The following is a 19,699-nucleotide window of genomic DNA, read 5'->3' as shown; positions in this document are numbered from 1 at the left end:
AGTTGTTTAGTAGATGAACTGTAGTCACACAGCATCAGATACAAGTTTCTATTTCCTGTTCAGAAAAAGTGGTGGCTTGGGCGGAGAGAGATTTTATCCTAAGGTCATGCAAATCAGTATACAGTACACAGTATCGTCATGTGATCAACACGGATCTGTCCGATTTTCCATATTCCATCCTCATTGGCTAAGTTTGGCTTCCAAAGTTTGCAGGATTGCTCCGTTTTGAACAAAATGCCTCAAATCATGAACACAGCTTGCAATTTCCGTGAAATTTCACACGCACCTTCCCTCTAGGCCGAGGAAGAAATGCCACCCTTTTCACATTGGCCTGTTATAGCGCCACCAGCAGGTCTAATTTAGCAAAAGGTCTAAGAAGAAATGCCACCCTTTTCACATATTGTTCTATTTCCTGTGGCCTCCTGGCGCCACCAATAACCTACCTGACCTGGCTGAGACCTGTTCTCTACGAGGAGCACTTTTTCTAGTTTTCATAATCATTTTTATTGAGTGAGTAAGTACAGGTTATACCAAATCATATGTTTCTTTGAACAAACATTTCAAGGGGCAACAAGGGTTTTGTTTCTCAACATGATTTACCAAATAATATTTGGACATTATTATATACTAGTAAAAATTTAATTACTAACACTTTTTTCTTACTTACATTCTTTCTCTTTTTCTCTTAATCGCGCATGCCTGCACACACACACACACACACACACACACACACACACGCACGCACGCACGCACGCTCTGTCCCCTTCCCGCCTCAGCCAGCTGCAGGCACACTTGAATTTTCGTAGAAAATGTGTTTCTAGTGAATAGGTTACAATGTACATGTTTGAACTGTAGACCAAATAATTTCATTACAAAAATAAGTAACATCTTATCCAAGGGTTAGTTTAATTTATTACAAAATATTTTCCCATATAAACCTACAGCCTGATAAATAATGAAACACAGCAGATATTGGTTAACATTTTAAATGTTCTGCACATGAAAAATATAAACAAATGTGAGGAAGGCTCAGCGTCACCCTGTCTGTGTTTATGTTCCTACAACAATGTACATTGTCCCATTATGCATGCTTCAGTTCATGTGATTGACATTAGGACAAATGTGTAACTCTGGGTAGGCCCATTCAGAGTCAATCTGGGTGGGCCTGTGCCTCTCAGGTGCAGGTCCACCCACCGTAGATCCACCCCTGGTATTATCCCAGACCCAGTATCTCCTCCATGACCAACTTCTCATTTATGACAAGAGCTTCGTACAAGGTCTCTGCTGCTTCAGCGGTGGTCACACTGTCAAGGATCCTCCTCATGCTTTGTTGAGGTGTGGTCTCAGCTTGGACGTTGGCGGCCATTTCAGGAGGGAAGCCCTTACTTTGCAGATAATCAAGGATGGGACCCACGTTCTTCACTTTACTGACTAAAGCGTCGCGATTTTCCATCAATAAACCCTGTTTGACTTTATGCAAATCAAAGGATAACATACTGTAAATCTTAAGATTGTTAAGTTGAAAGAAAGGAAAAACATATATATGAAGATAATGGGTGTGTACCTGAAACAGAATGGCTGATGGGCTTCATTATCGTTGGTTTGATTTGTCCTGTGGATGACATGAAGTGAAAGCCTTTACTGCAGGGTTTACGCACATGATTAATATTATATTTAAATATTAATCTTAATAACATCCTCTAATTATACAACATTATTTTAGTCATCAAAGTAGTGGCTGAATGCACAATTATTGATACAATAATAATAATAATAATAATAATAATACATTTTATTTGTATTGCACTTTACATTTGAAACAAACCTCAAAGTGCTACAGTACATAATAAAACAAGATAGAAAACCATTTGCAGAAATCAAAAAGTAAAAACAGGTTAAAAACAAGTTTTTGATAATACTGAATACAATGATAATACTGAATACTTAACTCAGATGTACAACTGTTGACTGAAACATGCAGGAGTCAACGACACTCATGTTTATGTAATTTATAAATGTAAATAAATTAACCATTAAATCAAGTTAAAGTCAGTTGGGTCTAAAGTCAATTGTGTTTTTATCGATGTCTAAAAGTTGAGTTGTGTGAGGAGATTGGAGATGGAGTGCATTCCGGTATCACACATGAAAATGCAATGCGTGACACCGGCATGCAACTTTTCATTAGCTTTGTTGCTGCCTTATCTCATGCTGCTGCTCCCCTTCTAGAAACTGCTGCTCACCCGCCATACACATTATCATAATAGTGAGACAGTTCTGCAGTTTTGCTGTGGAAACACTCACAGACAGAGATTTAGTGCATTTAAAGGTAAAGATGGGGGGATTCAGAAGGCCACGATTGGTAGGGGAAAAGCAACTTGCTCCCCCAGAATACCTAAAAGAAGATTCATTCATCGCCAAACCAAATGTGTGTATTTCACCTTTCATATTGTTTAAATTATCGTTATACACATCTCTGACTTTTATAGGTAGATATTTAAATGTTGCAGCATCAATGTTTTCATCCTCTTACTCAAAGGACTAAGCTGTCTCCTGCACATTAAGAGGAGCTCCATGTATTCAAATACAATTCATTGTGGAATTAGGATCTGAGACACTGATCACTGTGTGCTGTTCAGTAGATGCTCCTAATAAACAGGCGAAAACCCAGACACAATTACAGGTATGTGCAAATGTACTTAATGTAGCTTAAGAAACATAATTGTACCTTTAACTCTGAGCTTGTGTCCATTCCACACCGGCTCACGCTCACCCTCACCCTCAGGTCCTCGTAGCTCCAATGAGAAGTATTCTGTCTTCAAATCCATGAACACCTCAAATGTTGGCTGGTAATTATTCCCAAAGTCCAGATAATAAAGCCCAGCCTGAAGACACACATACATTTATTACTATTGCATTGGATTACTGTAGTAGTGGCAGTCATGTTACAGTAGTATTAGTAATAGTAGCAGTAGTAGCAGAAGTAGTAGGACTAGACCAACAAGTGTGTGATACCTTTGGTTGTGCTTCATGTGGAAGACAGTGCAGACTGTACGATGTGTGTGCGGTGAGTGAACATGTAGGTGTATTCATGATCCGTACATCCTGTTGATATTGTTTTTCCACCTACAATGACACACACTTTACCACATGGTTCCATCATAATGCCTGGTATAGACTAACTAGTCTGCAGACCATTATTTGTCACTGTTGATGGACAGTCTATTTTGACATGGCTCTTTAGTACAAGTTATGGACTTTGGCCTGATATTGGCTGTCAATGTGCCCAAACCTACAGACTAGCATCTCTTCAGAATCACAATCCAGTTTATGTTGAAGTACAATACGTATGAAGATAATCAAACTTTAAGGGATGAGGCTACTTAGCATTAGATAACACATTTTACCTCTTCGGGATGCACATTTCTTGGCAGCAGGAATACATTCATCTCATATCTTTCGCTTGGCGGTCGAAGGAACAGCAGAACTTGACCAACAATTTGCTTAGGTTTAAAGAGGTCGAGAATCCACGTCAGCCCAAAGAAAGACAGGTGGGTCACATTTACAATCACGTGAGTCTGGGTCACTTTCAGAGGTTTTAAGAGGTGTATCCCCTCATCTGTGATGTTGGCCACACAAAGGTCATCACCTGTGAAAAGTTTTGCACATTTTACAGATATTTTACATAAAACATTTTGTTGTGAGGAGGATGTGAAAAGCAGACACAACACTTCCCAATGTGTTCTGTGTGGTGAGAGCTCGCCCACAGTACATAGTTTTACATTAGCTGGCTGTGTGTTACGAATCTCTACATCTACATATTTTTACATTACGACTCAACTCTAAACCTACATAGTTTTACATTATGACTCACCTCTACATCTACAGATGTGCCACTTCAAAACTTCACATGTCCTGCCATCGCCAAGACAGTACATTTTCAGGGGATTCCCAGGGCAATAAGAGGGACAAAGAAGGGCATTTAAAATGGTGAATTATTTTGATGATCACTGCTTTTATGATGCTAATTAATTTGAGCAACTGGTCAAATCACCTTTCGCCTCATAATGAGTCTGACACCACCTTCAACACACATTCTTTTGTTCTCATGTATATGGATGTCTGTTGAAGGGAAAAATGGGGGTGTGTAGTGACAACTTCTTTTCAGGGGCAAAACAGTGCATTTTAAGGGCAGAAAAGGGAGGAAAAACATGCATTTTCAAGGCACTTTCAGGGAAAGAACAGTAACGTGTGAAGTTTTGAAGTGGCACATCTGTACATAGTTTTACATTACGACTCACCTCTAAACCTACATATTTTTACATTACGACTCAACTCTAAACCTACATAGTTTTACATTACGACGCACCTCCACATCTACATAGTTCTACATTACGACTCACCTCTACATCTATCTACATAGTTTTACATTACGACTCACCTCTACATCTACATAGTTTACGTTACGATTCACCTCTACATCTACATAGTTTACATTATGACTCACCTCTACATCTACATAGTTTTACATTAGCTGGCTGTGTGTTACGACTCAGCCATCCTCACCTCTTCATCTACATTTGGTGCTCACTCCGCGCTCATCAGCCGGTGTTGACAGCTCCACCTGCCTCTCATCTACGATCATCATCACACCTGCCCCTCGTCTCTAATCACCTCCACGCTCCACAACAACCTGGTCTGCACACCAACCAGGTCTTATCCAATCTTTACATATGGTAAAGTTCATCTACTCTACACTTAGCTTTCTAGTGTTGGAGCGCTTCCAGCCTGCTTAACCTTTATGCAGTTGCAGTGCGCTTGCTTCATTTGTTTATCATCGTGATAATTATGGCTGACTCAGCTTCTCCTCTCCACTACAGTACACTGGATCAGAGCTGAGCCGTGGCAGCCAGCGGAGCCACGCCCCTCATCTATCCTTTGTTTTTCACCATTTGGTCAACAGACTCATCATTGTGAACTTTAACCTTTGATCCGCCTCTTCCTTGCTGTGTGTCAGACACACTAAGTTTCATTCTCAGTTCACAGAAGGCAGAAGGTGTTGTATTTCAACAGATTTGTTATACAGAGTGACTTTGAACAAGAAACTTGAAAGTGATTGGATGCCTCACCAGGTGTGACGTCACAGTGTGGCAAGTGTAGCTGGCAGACACACTGGTGAGGACACTGAATGTCAAACAGAGGACCTGCAGGAGTCCTTCTTGTTGACTGGAGCTGGTCCTCATCCCACTGCACAGTCCTGTAGAGGACTTCTCCTTCCCCTGTCGTTCCAAACGCCAACCCTGTCTTTTTACACTGGAACAGCCCCGCCTCTGGGAACGTGAACCTGTGACACAAAACAAGCATTTATTTGTATTAAGATATGTTTGGGGCCTTTCTGCCTTTATTTAGTTAGTACAGTGGACAAAAACAGGGAGAGAGTCGTGGAATTAATAACATGCAGCAAATCCGCCGTCTGGCTCGGGAATTGAACCCGGGACACGATGTCAGGCATCAAAGTCTGTGTGGTACGCGCCTTAACCACTTGACAACCGGCACCCCCAAAACCAACATTGATATCATCTATTGACTTCATGAGGTGTCATGTTGCCACATGTTGTATCCAGTTCATGTACCATCACAGTGGTTGGTTGAATAGAAACAACATGTTAGTGGAAAAAGGAAGACTCAGCTGTGGTGAATGATCAGCTGATGTTCTCAAAGACGTAACTTTTACATATGTGGAGGAAGCTGTTGAGGATGACCTACCTGTATTCATTGGTTGTGTGTTCTGTGTGCACGATGGGGGAAAAACTGGTCTGAAAGATAAAAAGCAGGAAACAAACAATCAGTAACTTTCCTGATGTTCAGTCAGTGTGATTATTCTGTATGGAGCTGGTTTTACTCACAATGTCCATGGAATGATCAACCTCTTTCAAAGGGTTAGGATTAGTTAAGTGTGCCTGCCATGTAATGGCAAAACAATTATAGTATTCCGCCATACTTATTAAGTGTGCCTGCCATGTAATGGCAAAACACTTATTGTAATCCGCCATACTTAATCATAATATTTATTTCATGCAACAAAACCATGTCCGTCCGTAACTGACGCACGGTTTACCGTTTACCGGCAATATATACATCAAAACGTGCGACTTGGCCGGGAATCGTGTGCTCGGAAGGGTTTTGCCGTTACACGTTACCATTGCGACATTATTCGCAAAAAACTACAAAACCACGACCCTTTTGGCCGCACGCGGCGCCCCAAATGCTACTCCTCCCACACGGTTTACATGTCCCTGGCAATGTATACATCAAAGCATGCGGAACGACCGGGCCAACCAGGCTATTACTTGTATTACCGTTTCGCGTTACCACGCCGACATAATCGGCAAAACCACGTAGCCACGCGCCCTATTTAGTTTTGGAGTGGATTATGTGTCCAGATGCCTGTCAGACAGTCAGACAATGCTGCTCCGCAGGTCTACAATGGAATAAACGGGCGCAGCCAACGTCAACAACTGGTCTCGACCAGACGTGAGATTTCAGTGTACCGTAGGATGAAGCCAACATCAGGATATATTGATAAATGCCGAAAGTTGCGGTGATCTTGCCGTACGCCCATTATTTGGTCTGCACACGTTGATAAATAAGGGCCAGTGTGTATGTGTGTGTGTGTGTGTGTGTGTGTGTGTGTGTGTGTGTGTGTGTGTGGATATAGATGGATAGATAGATAGAGAGATAGATAATTCCTGGTCTACTGTACATGCAACTATAATAATAGCATTTTATATAGTTGAGATTGTTGTTAAAATAGCTGACTTGTGAAGATATGTAGCTTTGTGGAATGGTCAGAATTAATGTGACATTAATGCGTTGTTATGAGACGTGGGTTGGGATAGACTTTTATAACTAAGAATTATTTTGGAGATGCTAATGTTTCTCTTAATGAAATAAATAAGAATTAAAATGTGTGAGACTGATGTCAAACTGAGGTTTAATCTATGAAACATCTTCATCTCTCACACTCATCACATCAGTGTCTGCCTGGCTGGGAGCTATACTCATGGTGTCATATCCTGAAGAGGGCGCTGTTGGTCCAGGATGTGTAGTCAGCCAATCAGAGACCTTGGCAGGTGACCAGCAGTATAGACTTCCTGTTTCAGACGGTGTTCCACCACTCACTGGAACAGAAGACAACAGACAGCAAGACATTTACAATGATAATAAAAACACACCTGGATGTGAAAACCCTGCAGCCCAGCACAACATCTCTACATGTCTCTGTTCCTCACATATGAACCATGATGCCATTTTGACCTTTGACCTTTTGCACCCAAAAGTTAACAATCTCTTCAAGACAGCCTACTGATCATTCCCTCCAGGTTTCATGAAAATCCACTCGTCCATTCTTGTTATTTTATGCAAGGACGCATGCATGCACGCACATACCAAGTAATTAATGTCCACATAAGAGGATAAAGGTAAGACTCACTACTTGGTTCTTGTGGCTCCATCATCACAAACTTCAACATCCTCTCTATCACCTCCTCCTCTCTCTTCTTCCATTCTTTTTGTGTTAAAGTTTTCTTTCCTGTGAGTCTTTCAAACAGTGTCTTCTGTCGTGTGTCATGTGATGAAGACGAATGTCCAAAGTGTCCTCTGTAAGAAGACTGAAACACAACAGTGTACATTAATACAGGATCCATCAAACTGCATAAAACAATAAACTTGAGCTTATACAAATATTGTAATAACGCTGATATAATAACGCTGAAATACTGTATGTTCACTTCAATGAAAGCTGATCTGGTTGTAAATGTATAAAATGTAACAGGTTTAGACCAGAGCCTAACTGAAAGATAGGGAATATTCACTGACATGTCAATTATTGAAAAAATATCATCCTGATAGATCGGCCGGATGGTATATCAATTGTCTGTACTTAAATCTGATTTATCTTACAATCAACAATGGAAAAATATGATCAAAAATATTTTAATTTGTAACCAAGATTTTGAAAAGATTTGGAAGCCTTTAGTCTCCTTTCTTAAAGGTTGAAAGGCTAATCCTTGTGGATGATCTGTGTCATCATACATAATTTGGGGCAGCACTTCTGGGGAGGGGGAAGGGAGGCGGGAGGGTCCTTTTGTTTTTTGCTTTAAGTTTGAGTGTAATTCTTTTCATTTTACCTGTCTATTAAATGTCTGTTTGTTTTTTTGGGAAAAAGGAAGCAATCCATGTATATGAACAGAAATGTATACTCCTATCCTGTGCTTCACAATAAAATATATTTGAAACACCAAAGCTCTTGGTTATCAACAGATTATTGCTGTATCATTAATAAACTACATGTTTAATCACACACATGTTTAACTAAATGTAATGAAATATTGATAAAGATGTAAGAGCCAGGGAGGAAAAAGGAACAACTATTATTGTTATTACAAATGCCATGAATAAAGATATAAAATACATCAGTGTTCTTATAATGATCAGGTATGATGGAGACATAACATCAATAATGATACACAATAAATCTGTTACAAGGATCATGTATGATATAGTATATAAGGTAAAGAAATAAGGATAAACATGAGTGGGATTGATGTCCAATTAAGTTTCATCTATGAAACATCTTCCTCTCTCACACTTACATCAGAGTCTGCCAGGCTGGAAACTTCACTCATGGTGTAAAATCCTGAAGAGTGTGTTCCACCACTCACTGGAACAGAAGACAACAGATAGCAAGACATTTACAATGATAATATGAACCACGATGTCATTTTGACCTTGACCTCTTCTACAAAGAAGTTCATCTTTTCAGGGCAACCTGCTGATCATTCCCTACAAGTTTAATGAAAATACACCCATCCATTCTTATGGCATTTGTGTATATGCTACAGTATGATTGGAAAACCAGTAAGATTGAAAAAGGTGCACTCGTTTTCACCGAACGGAGACGTGCCGTCTGAAAGGACTTGAGCCACGAGAGAAACCGCCGAGCGAGCTTAGGCGAGCGAGTCTCCGTGCCGAGCGTTGTGAAGTCACCTTCAGTCGACTCAGCGCCGTCCGAGTTATGTCCCGATAGGGACAGAATCGTAAATCATCGTCTCCCCCTAGTCTCTGTACCTCCAAGACGTCATTTCTTTTTTTTGGTGCGCTCCCCCGCCTTGCCACGGGGGAGCGTGGGAGGAGAAAACAAGCACTCCTTTTTCAATCTGACTGGTTTTCCAATCATACTGTAACATATATATATACACACACACACACGCACGTGCGCAAACACGTACTGTATGCCCACACACACACACACACACACACACACACACACACACGATTACAAAATCATCACTGTCAGGTAGAGGCCGTATCTCCATATTTCAACTTTGAATTTTCATGAATTAATTCCCAAGTATTGAAAATAGTCTTTGTATTTTTTATAAATATTGATCTGATGAAAAGTAAAACTTGAGTAAATAGTATTCATTAATATTAGTAAATAATGAATTACATTGAATCCATTGAAACACAGGTAGTTTTTTTTCCAATTCCTGAAAAAGGTAATGAGCATGCAAGGTTTCCACCTGACATGATGATATACTGTAAACAGGATATTGATACTCACTGCTTGGAGGAAGCCACGGCATGCTGTTCCTTCTCCTGACAGCTGGTAGGGTTGATTCTACTGGCTCCTCCATCACAGACTTAGAATAAAATAAAACATCAAATAAAGAATTAAAATGTGTTTTAATGAAACATCTATGAAAATGCAATGAAACATCTTCATCTCACACACTTACATCAGTGTCTGCCATGCTGTAAACTTCACTCATGGTTCCAACTCCTGAAGAGCGTGTTCCACCACTCACTGGAACAGAAGACAACAGACAGCAAGACATTTACAATGATAATATGAACCATGATGTCATTTTGACCTTGACCTCTTCCACACAAAAGTTAGTCATTCCCTACAAGTTTCATGAAAATAAACCCATCCATTCTTATGTAAATTGTACGCACGCACGCACGCACGCACGCACACACACACACAGAGACAGACACGCACGCACACACACACACACACACACACACACACACACACACACACACACACACACACACACACACACACACACACACACACACACACACACACACACACACACACACACACACACACACACACACACACACACACACACACACACACACTCACTATCGGGAGGAAAGTCCATGCTCCATGCATCCTCTAGGTCCATGCTGTTCATTCTCCTGACAGCTGGTAGGGTTGGTTCTTCTGGCTCCGTCACCACAGACTTCAACATCCTCTCTATCATCTCCTGCTCTCTCTTCTTCCATTCTTCTTCTGTTATTCCTTTTAGTCTTTTAATCAGTGGCATCCGTCCAAAATGTCCTCTGTCCCTCATCACCATGTCTTCTATTTTTACCATCAGCTCTTTGACTGCTGAAGTGTGAGTGTCCCAGTTGATGAATTGGAGAACATGGTATCTGTATCCACATTTCTCCAGGATCCACCTCAGAGGTTCTCCTTCAGACTCTATGTACTCCTCAACACGTCTCTCTCCCAGCCACCATCCCCATGTGAACAGAACCAGAGTGTGTCTCCAGACTCTGTCCCCCAGCAGCTCCATGTGTTCCTCCACTGATCTCCTGTCAGCTTCAGAGAAACTGGAGCTGACATCAACAGTCAACAGGACAGCATGGGGTTCAGGAGAACACAGAGTCACACCGTGTAGAAGGACGTCTTTGATCTTCTGTGATGGAGGTGTAGTCGACCAGTCTGGACAGTTCACCACACTCACTTTTCTTCCAGCAACTTCACTCTGTTCTCTGACACATTCTGTCAATTTAGTCTGGGTTTTAAACTCCTGGAATATGAAGTTTACTGTATGTTAGTCATAATAATAACAACATTCACTCTATTCTGTCTTCACTGGAGTTCCTCTTCAAGCTTACCAGTAATTAACTCACTGAATGTATTATTCTCCATCACTTTGTTTAACAGTGCCACAGTAATATGGGATTAATATCATGTCATAATGACTTCTGAAACTGAAAAAAGTTCTAAAAGTTGAAACTCTGTGTTTTAAAGCTTGACGTGTATAAGTCAATTTGACATTCTATCTTCTCCACAGAATATGTTCTGAGCACTTTATTAAACAGAGCAGTGGTGGAAGAAGTACTCAGATATATTACTTAAGTAAAAGTAGCAATATCACAATATAAAAATACTCTGTTACAAGTAAAATGCCCGTTTTCTAAATGTTACTTGAGTAAAAGTACAAAAGTATTGGCATCAAAATATACTTAAAGTACCTACAGATCTACAAGCTCACAACGCGTTGCAACACAACGCGTTGTGAGCTTGTACATCGGCTATTTTCAAATAGCCTATGTATAAAATAGGGCAAGAGTGGTTAATGTAGGTTTCATAATATCATAATTTATATCTGAAAAGTAACTATTGTAACATTTTCAAAAATTGTAGTGGAGTAAAAGTACAATATTTGCCTCTGAGATGTAGTGGAGTAGAAGTAAAAGTACTGAAAATGGGGAAATACTCTAGTAAGCTACTACTAACTACTAAGTCAAAATTCCTAAAAACTATACTTTGAGCACTTGAGTAAATGTACTTTAAACCACTGAAACAGAGAGCATCATTATTCAACTTTCATTTGTAGTTGAGTAAATATTTGACCAGGAGTATTTCGACTCAAATATTGAGGTTGGGTAGCCTACTTTGTCCACACAGGTTATTGATCAGTACCAGCAAAGAGCTACTGTATGGAAGTAAACAGAATAACTAACAGTGACAGATTTAATTTATCGATTACTTTTTCAATTAATCAAATAATCGAGTTGTGCGGGTATTTTTCTTATAAGAAAATGTTATTTATTACCACATTGATTAACCATTTAAGGGTTATTTCATACTTCGTCAGACAACAATATCATGCAAAGACAGTCAAATATAAATTCTACAAGCTCACAACGCGTCGTGATGCGACGCGTTGTGACCTTGAAGATCGGCTATTTTCAAACTTTTAAGTTTTTTAAAAGGTTTTTGAGACTTTAACCCAATAAGACCTGAAGCAGGTTCTACAAATGTCTTCTACATCCCTACAGTTCTCTGAAAAACTTATGTTGCTACATGTGGTGCTCAAACTTTTTCATCTCAAGGACCCCCAAAATTATATGTATTCGGCCGCCGACCCCCATCTCAAAATATTTTGTTCCAGGGACCCCCAGAAGCAAAGATTTTAGTTCAAAATGTTTGCTTTAAAACAATATATATTAAAGGATTTGCAAACATTTTCACGATTTTTCAAAAATAGCAGATCTACAAGCTCGTAGCGCGGCACTCGGTGCCGCGCTATGAGCTTGTATATCTGCTATTTTAGATTAGCCAAAGTGTAAAATTATGCTTTTAGCTCAAATCAAAAAGTGACACAGTGACAAATAAAAAGTGACAACCTGCGTTCGAGGTCTTAATGGGTTAAACCATGATATGCTCAAAATAGGTCATGATTAATAATGTATTATTTTATTTAATAATCGATTATCGATTTTTCCTTTTTTAAATAAATTGATTAGTGTGTTGTTGTTACTGTGTACTCCTATAAAGTTAGCCAACACAGTGGTTCTCAAAGTGGGGTCCGGGGACCGCCAGGGGTCCTTGAGGGGGTTCTAGGGGGTACCCAGCCAAATGATTGATAGTTAGGAACCAAATGGGACCTTATGGGTCTGTAACTCAGAGAGTGTACAAATGCAACCAAATGAACCCTCACGGGTCCATTTGGTTCCATTTGTACACTCTCAGAGTTAAATAAACACTGATGATTTTACTGTGTAGATGGGGTTCCAGAGATAAACAGGGGACAGTGGTTTAATGCATATCAAATTGTGGCTCCTTGAAGTTAAAATGGTTGAGAATCACTGCTATAGCTATAATAATCTTCCCTTCTGGGGGTCCCTGCCATATCTTTTCAAAGGGGGTCCACAGACTAATATGTATTGTTTTGGGGGTCCTTGACATGAAAAGGTTTGAGAACCACAGAGCTAACGCACAGTCATGGTTTGCATTAAAGATTACAGACATGATGAGAATCTACATGTGTTGGACTCCATGTTCATTTGAAAATGAACATCTGTATTGATCACTGACAGTTCATTGATCACATGATCAATGAACATTCATGACAGCAGATACTTTTACATTATCTTCAGAAAACATATTTGATCACTTTACTGTTTACTTACTTTGAGTGAAGTCATTCATTATAACATCACATTCATATAATATTACTCACCTTGTATGGAGTTCGTTTAAACACATTCTCCTGCAGTATTTGATCTCCAGCTTCGCTCCTCTGTTCCTGTTCTCCACCAACCAACATCACCTTCACATCTGGTAGACTCTGATGTTCTCCTGACGCACGCACGCACGCACGCACGCACGCACGCACACACACACACACACACACACACACACACACACACACACACACACACACACACACACACACACACACACACACACACACACACACACACACACACACACACACACACACACACACACACACACACACACACACACACACACACACACAGCATTAGTTCACTTTACATTGATTTAGGATTGGATTCACAGATTCAGCTAAATGAGTTATTACATGTATAACAATTCTGCAACAACACTGACATATTATGTGATCAATTATGCAAATGACTTGAAAATACATGAATTAAATCACCAATGTGTCAATCTGTTGGTCATTAGATCAGTTCAATGGAGGAAGAAGTACTCAGATATTTTACTTTAGTAAGAAATACCACAGTGTAGAGATACTGTTAAAAGTAAAAGTGCTGCATAGACATTTTCACTTAACCCATTAAAACCTGGGACGCATCTCTGTCATTTTAAGATTTCTTTGGGCTATTCAAAAATAGCAGATATACAAGTTCATAGCGCGGCACCGAGTGCCGCGCTATGAGCTTGTAGATCTGCGATTTTTTGAAAAATCATGGGATTTTTTGCAAATCTTTGAATATATATATTTGTAAAGCAAACATTTTTAACTCAAATCTTTGCTTCTGGGGATTCTACAATTGTCTAAATCCTATAACAAAAATTCGGAGGAAAAACTTGTTGCTAAAATATCAGTGGTTTTCATGTCAAGGACCACAAAATGATATGTATTTGGGCGCGGACCCCCATCTCAAAATATGTTGTTCCAGGGACCCCCCAGAAGCAAAGATTTGAGTAAAAAAATATATATATAAAAAATAAAATGTAATCAACAATTGGAAAACATTTTCACATTTTTTATAAAATAGCAGATATACAAGCTCATAGCTCGGCACTCAGTCTTAATCTAATAATGCTCCTAATGTATGTATTGCTTATCATGTATTATTTATCTCAATTTGCATACAGTACTTGAGTAAATGTAATTAGTTACTTTCGACCATCCGTTATAACAGGGCTCTTCAACGTTTTTCAGACCAAGGACCCCTTAGCTGATAGAGAAATGAAGCAGGGACCCCCAATACATGGATACATTTATGCTGCAGATTAAACTTTTTCATAGATTTCATAGATAGCTTCATAGCTTCATAGATTAGTTTGACAGCACTATCATCAATGTTGTGTAAATGAATGTTTGTTTATACATTATCTTATCTATTAATATGTTGGATTCATGTTAATGTGTATTTTCAGACATTTAACCATTTAAACCCTCAATACTGAGTAAACTTGACCTGTGACTCTGTACTTGGTCTTCTCTTTTTTCCCCCCTCTGTCTACACCTAACCTCTTTGCCAAAAATAGCCGATCTACAAGCTTGTAGATCTGCTGTTTTTGGCTAATGTTCCCCTCAGAATAGAGATGCTAGGGTTCAAGTGGTTAATGTAAAAATAAACTGTTCCAATCACAGAAAGATTTGACAGCCCCCCTGTAGTAACTCTGAGGACCCACTAAGGGACCCAGACCCCCTGTTGAAGACCCATGCTTTATAATATTAAGCTTTTAATTTTTACAGCATCTTTTTATATAGAATGTGTCGCAATATTGAGAAGATAAGATACATTATTAATCAATATAACAATCAAGGTCAAGGAGAGACAGACACACACACACACACACACACACACACACACACACACACACACACACACACACACACACACACACACACACACACACACACACACACACACACACACTTGATAAACATCACCTTCAAACAGAGCTTTCAGAGCAGTTCTTTGTCTCTGTTTCTTGGTCATGAATGTCTGGACATGTTCCTCTGTGATCTTCTTCCTCTCTGACAACGTCTCTGAAACATCTCCATCATCTTCATAGTGTCCACCTCCGTTTCCTGTCACCATCTCCTCTATCTTCCCCAGCAACTCTCTGACCTGAGTGTCATCTGTCTTCTGATTGTTGAAGACATGATACCTGTTCCCACATTTGTCAACAAGCCAGCGGAGGTCTTCTCCTTCAGCCTCAATGTGCTGCTCAATGCTTCTGTCTCCCAGACAGTCTCCATAGTTGAACAGTACTATAGCATGACTCCACACGCTCTGTGACAGAAGTGTCATGTGTTCCTCTAATGCTACTCTCTGTGCTTTGGTGAATGCTGTATCAAGAGAAACCATCACAAGAACAGCATGTGGTCCAGGAGGACAGAGAGACACACTGTTCTGGATCTCCAGTTTGTCCATCTCTGAGGTGTCCTGTAGTGGACTGTTGTACCACCAGCCTGGTGAGTCCACCACTGTCACATGTCTCCCTGATACTTCACCATGTCTCACCTCACACTGCTCTGACCTCAGGCTGTGACTAACTTTAAAACCACTTCCTCCCAGAATGGTGTTTCCTGCTGAACTCTTCCCAGAGTCCTCCATTCCCAACAACACAATCCTGAGGTCAGTCAGTCCTGTCAGAGAAAAAGATTGTTTACTTTCACCTTGACAGCTCCTTATTTAACCACTTAAGACATATAATTATTTCACAATTCATCACACAACAAATAGTGAAAATAGCTGATCTATAAGCTCACAACACAATGTGTTGTGAGCTTGTAGATTTGTATGGAAATGATCACCTACAGCATAACAACATGCGCAAATTAGGCATGCCAGGATTGATATGATTAAGAAACAAGGCTAAAATGTCCACGTCTATATGTTGTTCTTAATATCTAATAATGAAATTGCTGAACATATTAACAGCAGAAAGGTGTGTTCAGTGTACAGTTCAGAACAAATATCCACCAGGAGACATCATAGAATAATAATAATGTACATTACTACCTAGACTAGACGCAACAGTGTGTGTGTGTGTGTGTGTGTGTGCGTGTGCGTGTGCGTGTGCGCGTGCGCGTGCGCGTGTGCGTGTGTGTGTGTGTGTGTGTGTGTGCAGGACTGATCAGCTTCATCTATCTAGTACACACTGCCAGTAGAACCAGGAAGTACCTCCATTTATTTTCACATATCCTCATTGTCGGGTGGAAACCTTGTATGTCCAAAACCATTACTTGTCATCAGTTTTAGTTTGTAGTTTTAGTCATAGTCTTTTGAATGAAATTCCATTTAGTTTTAGTCATATTTAAGTCATTTGAAATGTTTTAGTTTTAGTCTAGTTTTAGTTTTAGTATCATAGGATTTTAGTCAACTAGATCTACAGTTAATTTAGACGACAAAAATATGTATTTTAGCGGGCTGCGATAGCGTTGTAATGCCTGATTTATACTTAGCTGTGTGCCCAAAATAGCCGATTTACAAGCTCACAACAAGTCTGTGACGTGTTGTGAGCTTGTAGAATGACATAATAAAATGACATGAAAGAACACCAGTCCCTCCATCTAACATTGTAGTCTTTTTATTTAATTTTTTTGTGACAACCTTTTTAATATATTTAGTCCTAAGTACTCAAATTCTGTACTTAAGTAAAAGTACCAATACTGCAATATAGAAATACTCTGTTACAAGTAAAAGTCCAGAATTCAAAATTTACTTGAGTAAAAGTACAAAAGTACTGGCATCAAAATGTACTTAAAGTACCAAAAGTAAAAGTACTAAAATGTAGATGTAGAAATGTAGCAGATCTACAAGCTCACAACGCGTCGCGATGCGACGCGTTGTGAGCTTGTAGATCTGCAATTTTCAAATAGCCTATATATAAAATAGGGCTAAAGTGATTAAAGTATGTTTCATAATATAGTAATTTATATATGAAAAGTAACTAGTAACTAAAGTTCTCAAATAATTGTAGTGGAGTAAAAGTACAATATTAGACTCTGAGATGTAGTGGAGTAGAAGTAAAAGTATCGTAAATTGGAAATACTCAAGTAAAGTACAAATACTTCATAATTGTACTTAAGTACAGTACTTAAGTAAATGTACTTAGTTACTTTCCACCACTGACTGTAATGTAATTATTATTTAGTCACAAGCTCTTGTTAACCCATTAAGACCGGGAACGCATCTGTCATTTTAAGATTCCTTTAGCTATTCAAAAATAACAGATTATACACCGAGTGCCGCGCTATGAACAAATCTCTGAATATATATACATATTTTTAAAGCAAACATTTGTAACTCAAATCTTTGCTTCTGGGAATTCTACACGTGTCTTCTGAATCCTAACTGTTTTTTTTCTTTTACTTATGTTGCTATATATCAGTGGTTCTCAAACTTTTTTTCATGTCAAGGACCACCCAAAATAATATGTGTTTGTCTGCGCCCCCCCCCCATCTCAAAATATTTTGTTCCAGGGACCCCCAGAAGCAAAGATTTGAGTTAAAAATGTTCTCTTAAAAAATATATATTCAAAGATTTGCACAAATTTTCATGTTTTTTCAAAAACAATGCAGATCTAAAAGCTCATAGCGCGGCACCGAGTGCCGCGCTATGAGCTTAACCAAAGTATAAAATAATGGTTAAAGTGTTTACACAGATGCGTTCCCGGTCTTAATGGGTTAAAGCTTTCCACTGGTTAAATATTTATAAAACCCTCAGACAGAATTAACCACTTTCCTCTCGTCACGATGCAACGTGTTGAGAGCTTGTAGATCTGATATTTTTGCTACTTTTGTGTGTAACTGTAGTGTGACAAAGTAAGACATTAATTTAAGGAATAAGATAAAGAGTTGAAATATGGAGATATGAGGTTTCTGCCCAACAGTAGCGATATGTTGCACGCACGCACGCGCACGCACGCACGCACGCACGCACGCACGCACGCGCACACACACACACACACACACACACACACACACACACACACACACACACACACACACACACACACACACACACACACACACATTTCACGAGAGAAGGCAGACAGACAGACAGAAACTCATAAACCTCCTGGCAGGTATTAATGAAATATTATCATTATTAAAGTAAAACAAAACATACCAGTATCTTTTGGAAGTCCAGTTGTTTGTTTCTGAGCGTCTGCCCTCCTTTGTTCTGCTCTTCTGATGATAGTTCTCTCCATCTCCTTCAGTTCCTCTGAGACTTGTTTTTCTGTCTCATAGTGACAACCATTACTAGTCACCATCTGATCTATCTTCTCCATCAGCTCTGTGACCTGACTTCTATCTCCTCTGTCACTAATGTTAAGAACATGGAAGCGGCCTTCACATTTCTCAGTAAGATATCTTAAGTCAGGGTCAGAACTAATGAGATCAGGTCTCATATATTTTTTATCAGCTACAGTGAACACTACAATAGTGTGTTTCCACACTCGGTCACTGAGGAGAAGACTCAAATGCTCCTCTACTGACATCCCTGCTCCTGTTGCATATGTGTCGTCTAATGGCATCACTAGGACAAAGGCATGGGGTCCTCCTGGAGGACACAGATACACACTCTGTTGGATTTCTAACTGAGTCAGTTTTGGGGTCAGATCTAGGGGTAAAGAAGACCTCCATCCTGGAGTGTCAACCACAGTGACCTGTCTACCAGACACTACCTCTTGTCTCATGACACTCTTGACTGTTCTACTGTTTGTTTCAAAAACATCTCTGCCCAGGATGATGTTTCCTAATGAACTCTTTCCACTGGGTTTAACATCATCTCTTCCCCCGATCAGAACAATTCTCAGTTCTGTTGGTTCACTGCTCTTCCCTGGTTGGAAAAATAAATATAATATTAATAAAGATCACAGATGTAACTAAACCAGTGTCATTTTGCTGGTTTCATGTGTTTTAATAGAACTCACCTCTGATGGAAGCTGAGGTTCCACTGGCCATCCTGTCTACAGCTGTTGTTTGAACTGTAAAACAGTAACATACAGTAAGTCACAATAATCTGCTGTTATTATAGTTTTGTTGTGATTACTGTTATATCACACATTTGACAATATAATGAATACTATTTGACCAGTGGTTCTCAAAGTGGGGTCCAGGGACCCTCTGGGTTCCTTGAGAGGTTCTAAATGGACCCTTACAGGTCTGTAACTCTGAGAGTGTACAAATGGAACCAAATGGACCCTTGTGGGTCCATTTGGTTCCATTTGTACACTCTCAGAGTTATAGGGGTCCTTGAAATTAAAAAGTTTGATAACACATTGGTTCTCAAACTTGTTTTGTCTCAGGACACCCCTGTAAATAACTTTTTCATCCACGGCACCCCTGAATTACATTGTTACTTTAGAGCA

At 39.6% G+C, this 19,699-nt stretch overlaps 3 protein-coding genes across 3 annotated transcripts; all 3 read right to left on the bottom strand.

Moving 5' to 3' along the window:
- Positions 1-658: 658 nt before the first annotated feature.
- On the bottom strand, positions 659-6,872 carry LOC311059743 (uncharacterized protein). Its single transcript, XM_084077782.1, has 7 exons — positions 5,764-6,872; positions 5,127-5,341; positions 3,405-3,500; positions 3,013-3,123; positions 2,726-2,882; positions 1,565-1,612; positions 659-1,470 (listed from the first exon to the last, which is right to left on the bottom strand). Exons 1-7 carry the CDS (start codon positions 5,771-5,773, stop codon positions 1,214-1,216), a joined length of 894 nt encoding a protein of 297 aa, XP_083933908.1. The 5' UTR covers positions 5,774-6,872; the 3' UTR covers positions 659-1,213.
- Positions 6,873-6,996: 124 nt separating this feature from the next.
- On the bottom strand, positions 6,997-10,649 carry LOC311059535 (uncharacterized protein; the record flags this gene model as incomplete). The annotated part of the gene is made up of 6 exons (XM_084077547.1): positions 6,997-7,178; positions 7,490-7,667; positions 8,652-8,719; positions 9,623-9,701; positions 9,798-9,865; positions 10,214-10,649. 6 exons carry the CDS (start codon positions 10,647-10,649, stop codon positions 6,997-6,999), a joined length of 1,011 nt encoding a protein of 336 aa, XP_083933673.1.
- A 92-nt stretch (positions 10,650-10,741) lies between these two features.
- LOC311059534 (GTPase IMAP family member 8-like) lies at positions 10,742-19,292 on the bottom strand (the record flags this gene model as incomplete). Its single annotated transcript, XM_084077546.1, has 5 exons — positions 10,742-10,798; positions 13,329-13,394; positions 15,250-15,965; positions 18,454-19,167; positions 19,262-19,292. The coding sequence occupies 5 exons, from the start codon at positions 19,290-19,292 to the stop codon at positions 10,742-10,744; spliced, it is 1,584 nt and encodes a 527-aa protein (XP_083933672.1).
- Between the last annotated feature and the right edge of the window lie 407 nt (positions 19,293-19,699).

This window comes from Gymnoscopelus microlampas (assembly GCF_963454915.1).
Source record: "Gymnoscopelus microlampas genome assembly, chromosome: 14".
In the NCBI taxonomy this organism is placed as follows: Eukaryota; Metazoa; Chordata; class Actinopteri; order Myctophiformes; family Myctophidae; genus Gymnoscopelus; species Gymnoscopelus microlampas.
Note: the sequence above shows the minus strand (reverse complement) of the source record. Positions and strands in the feature narration are given on the sequence as shown.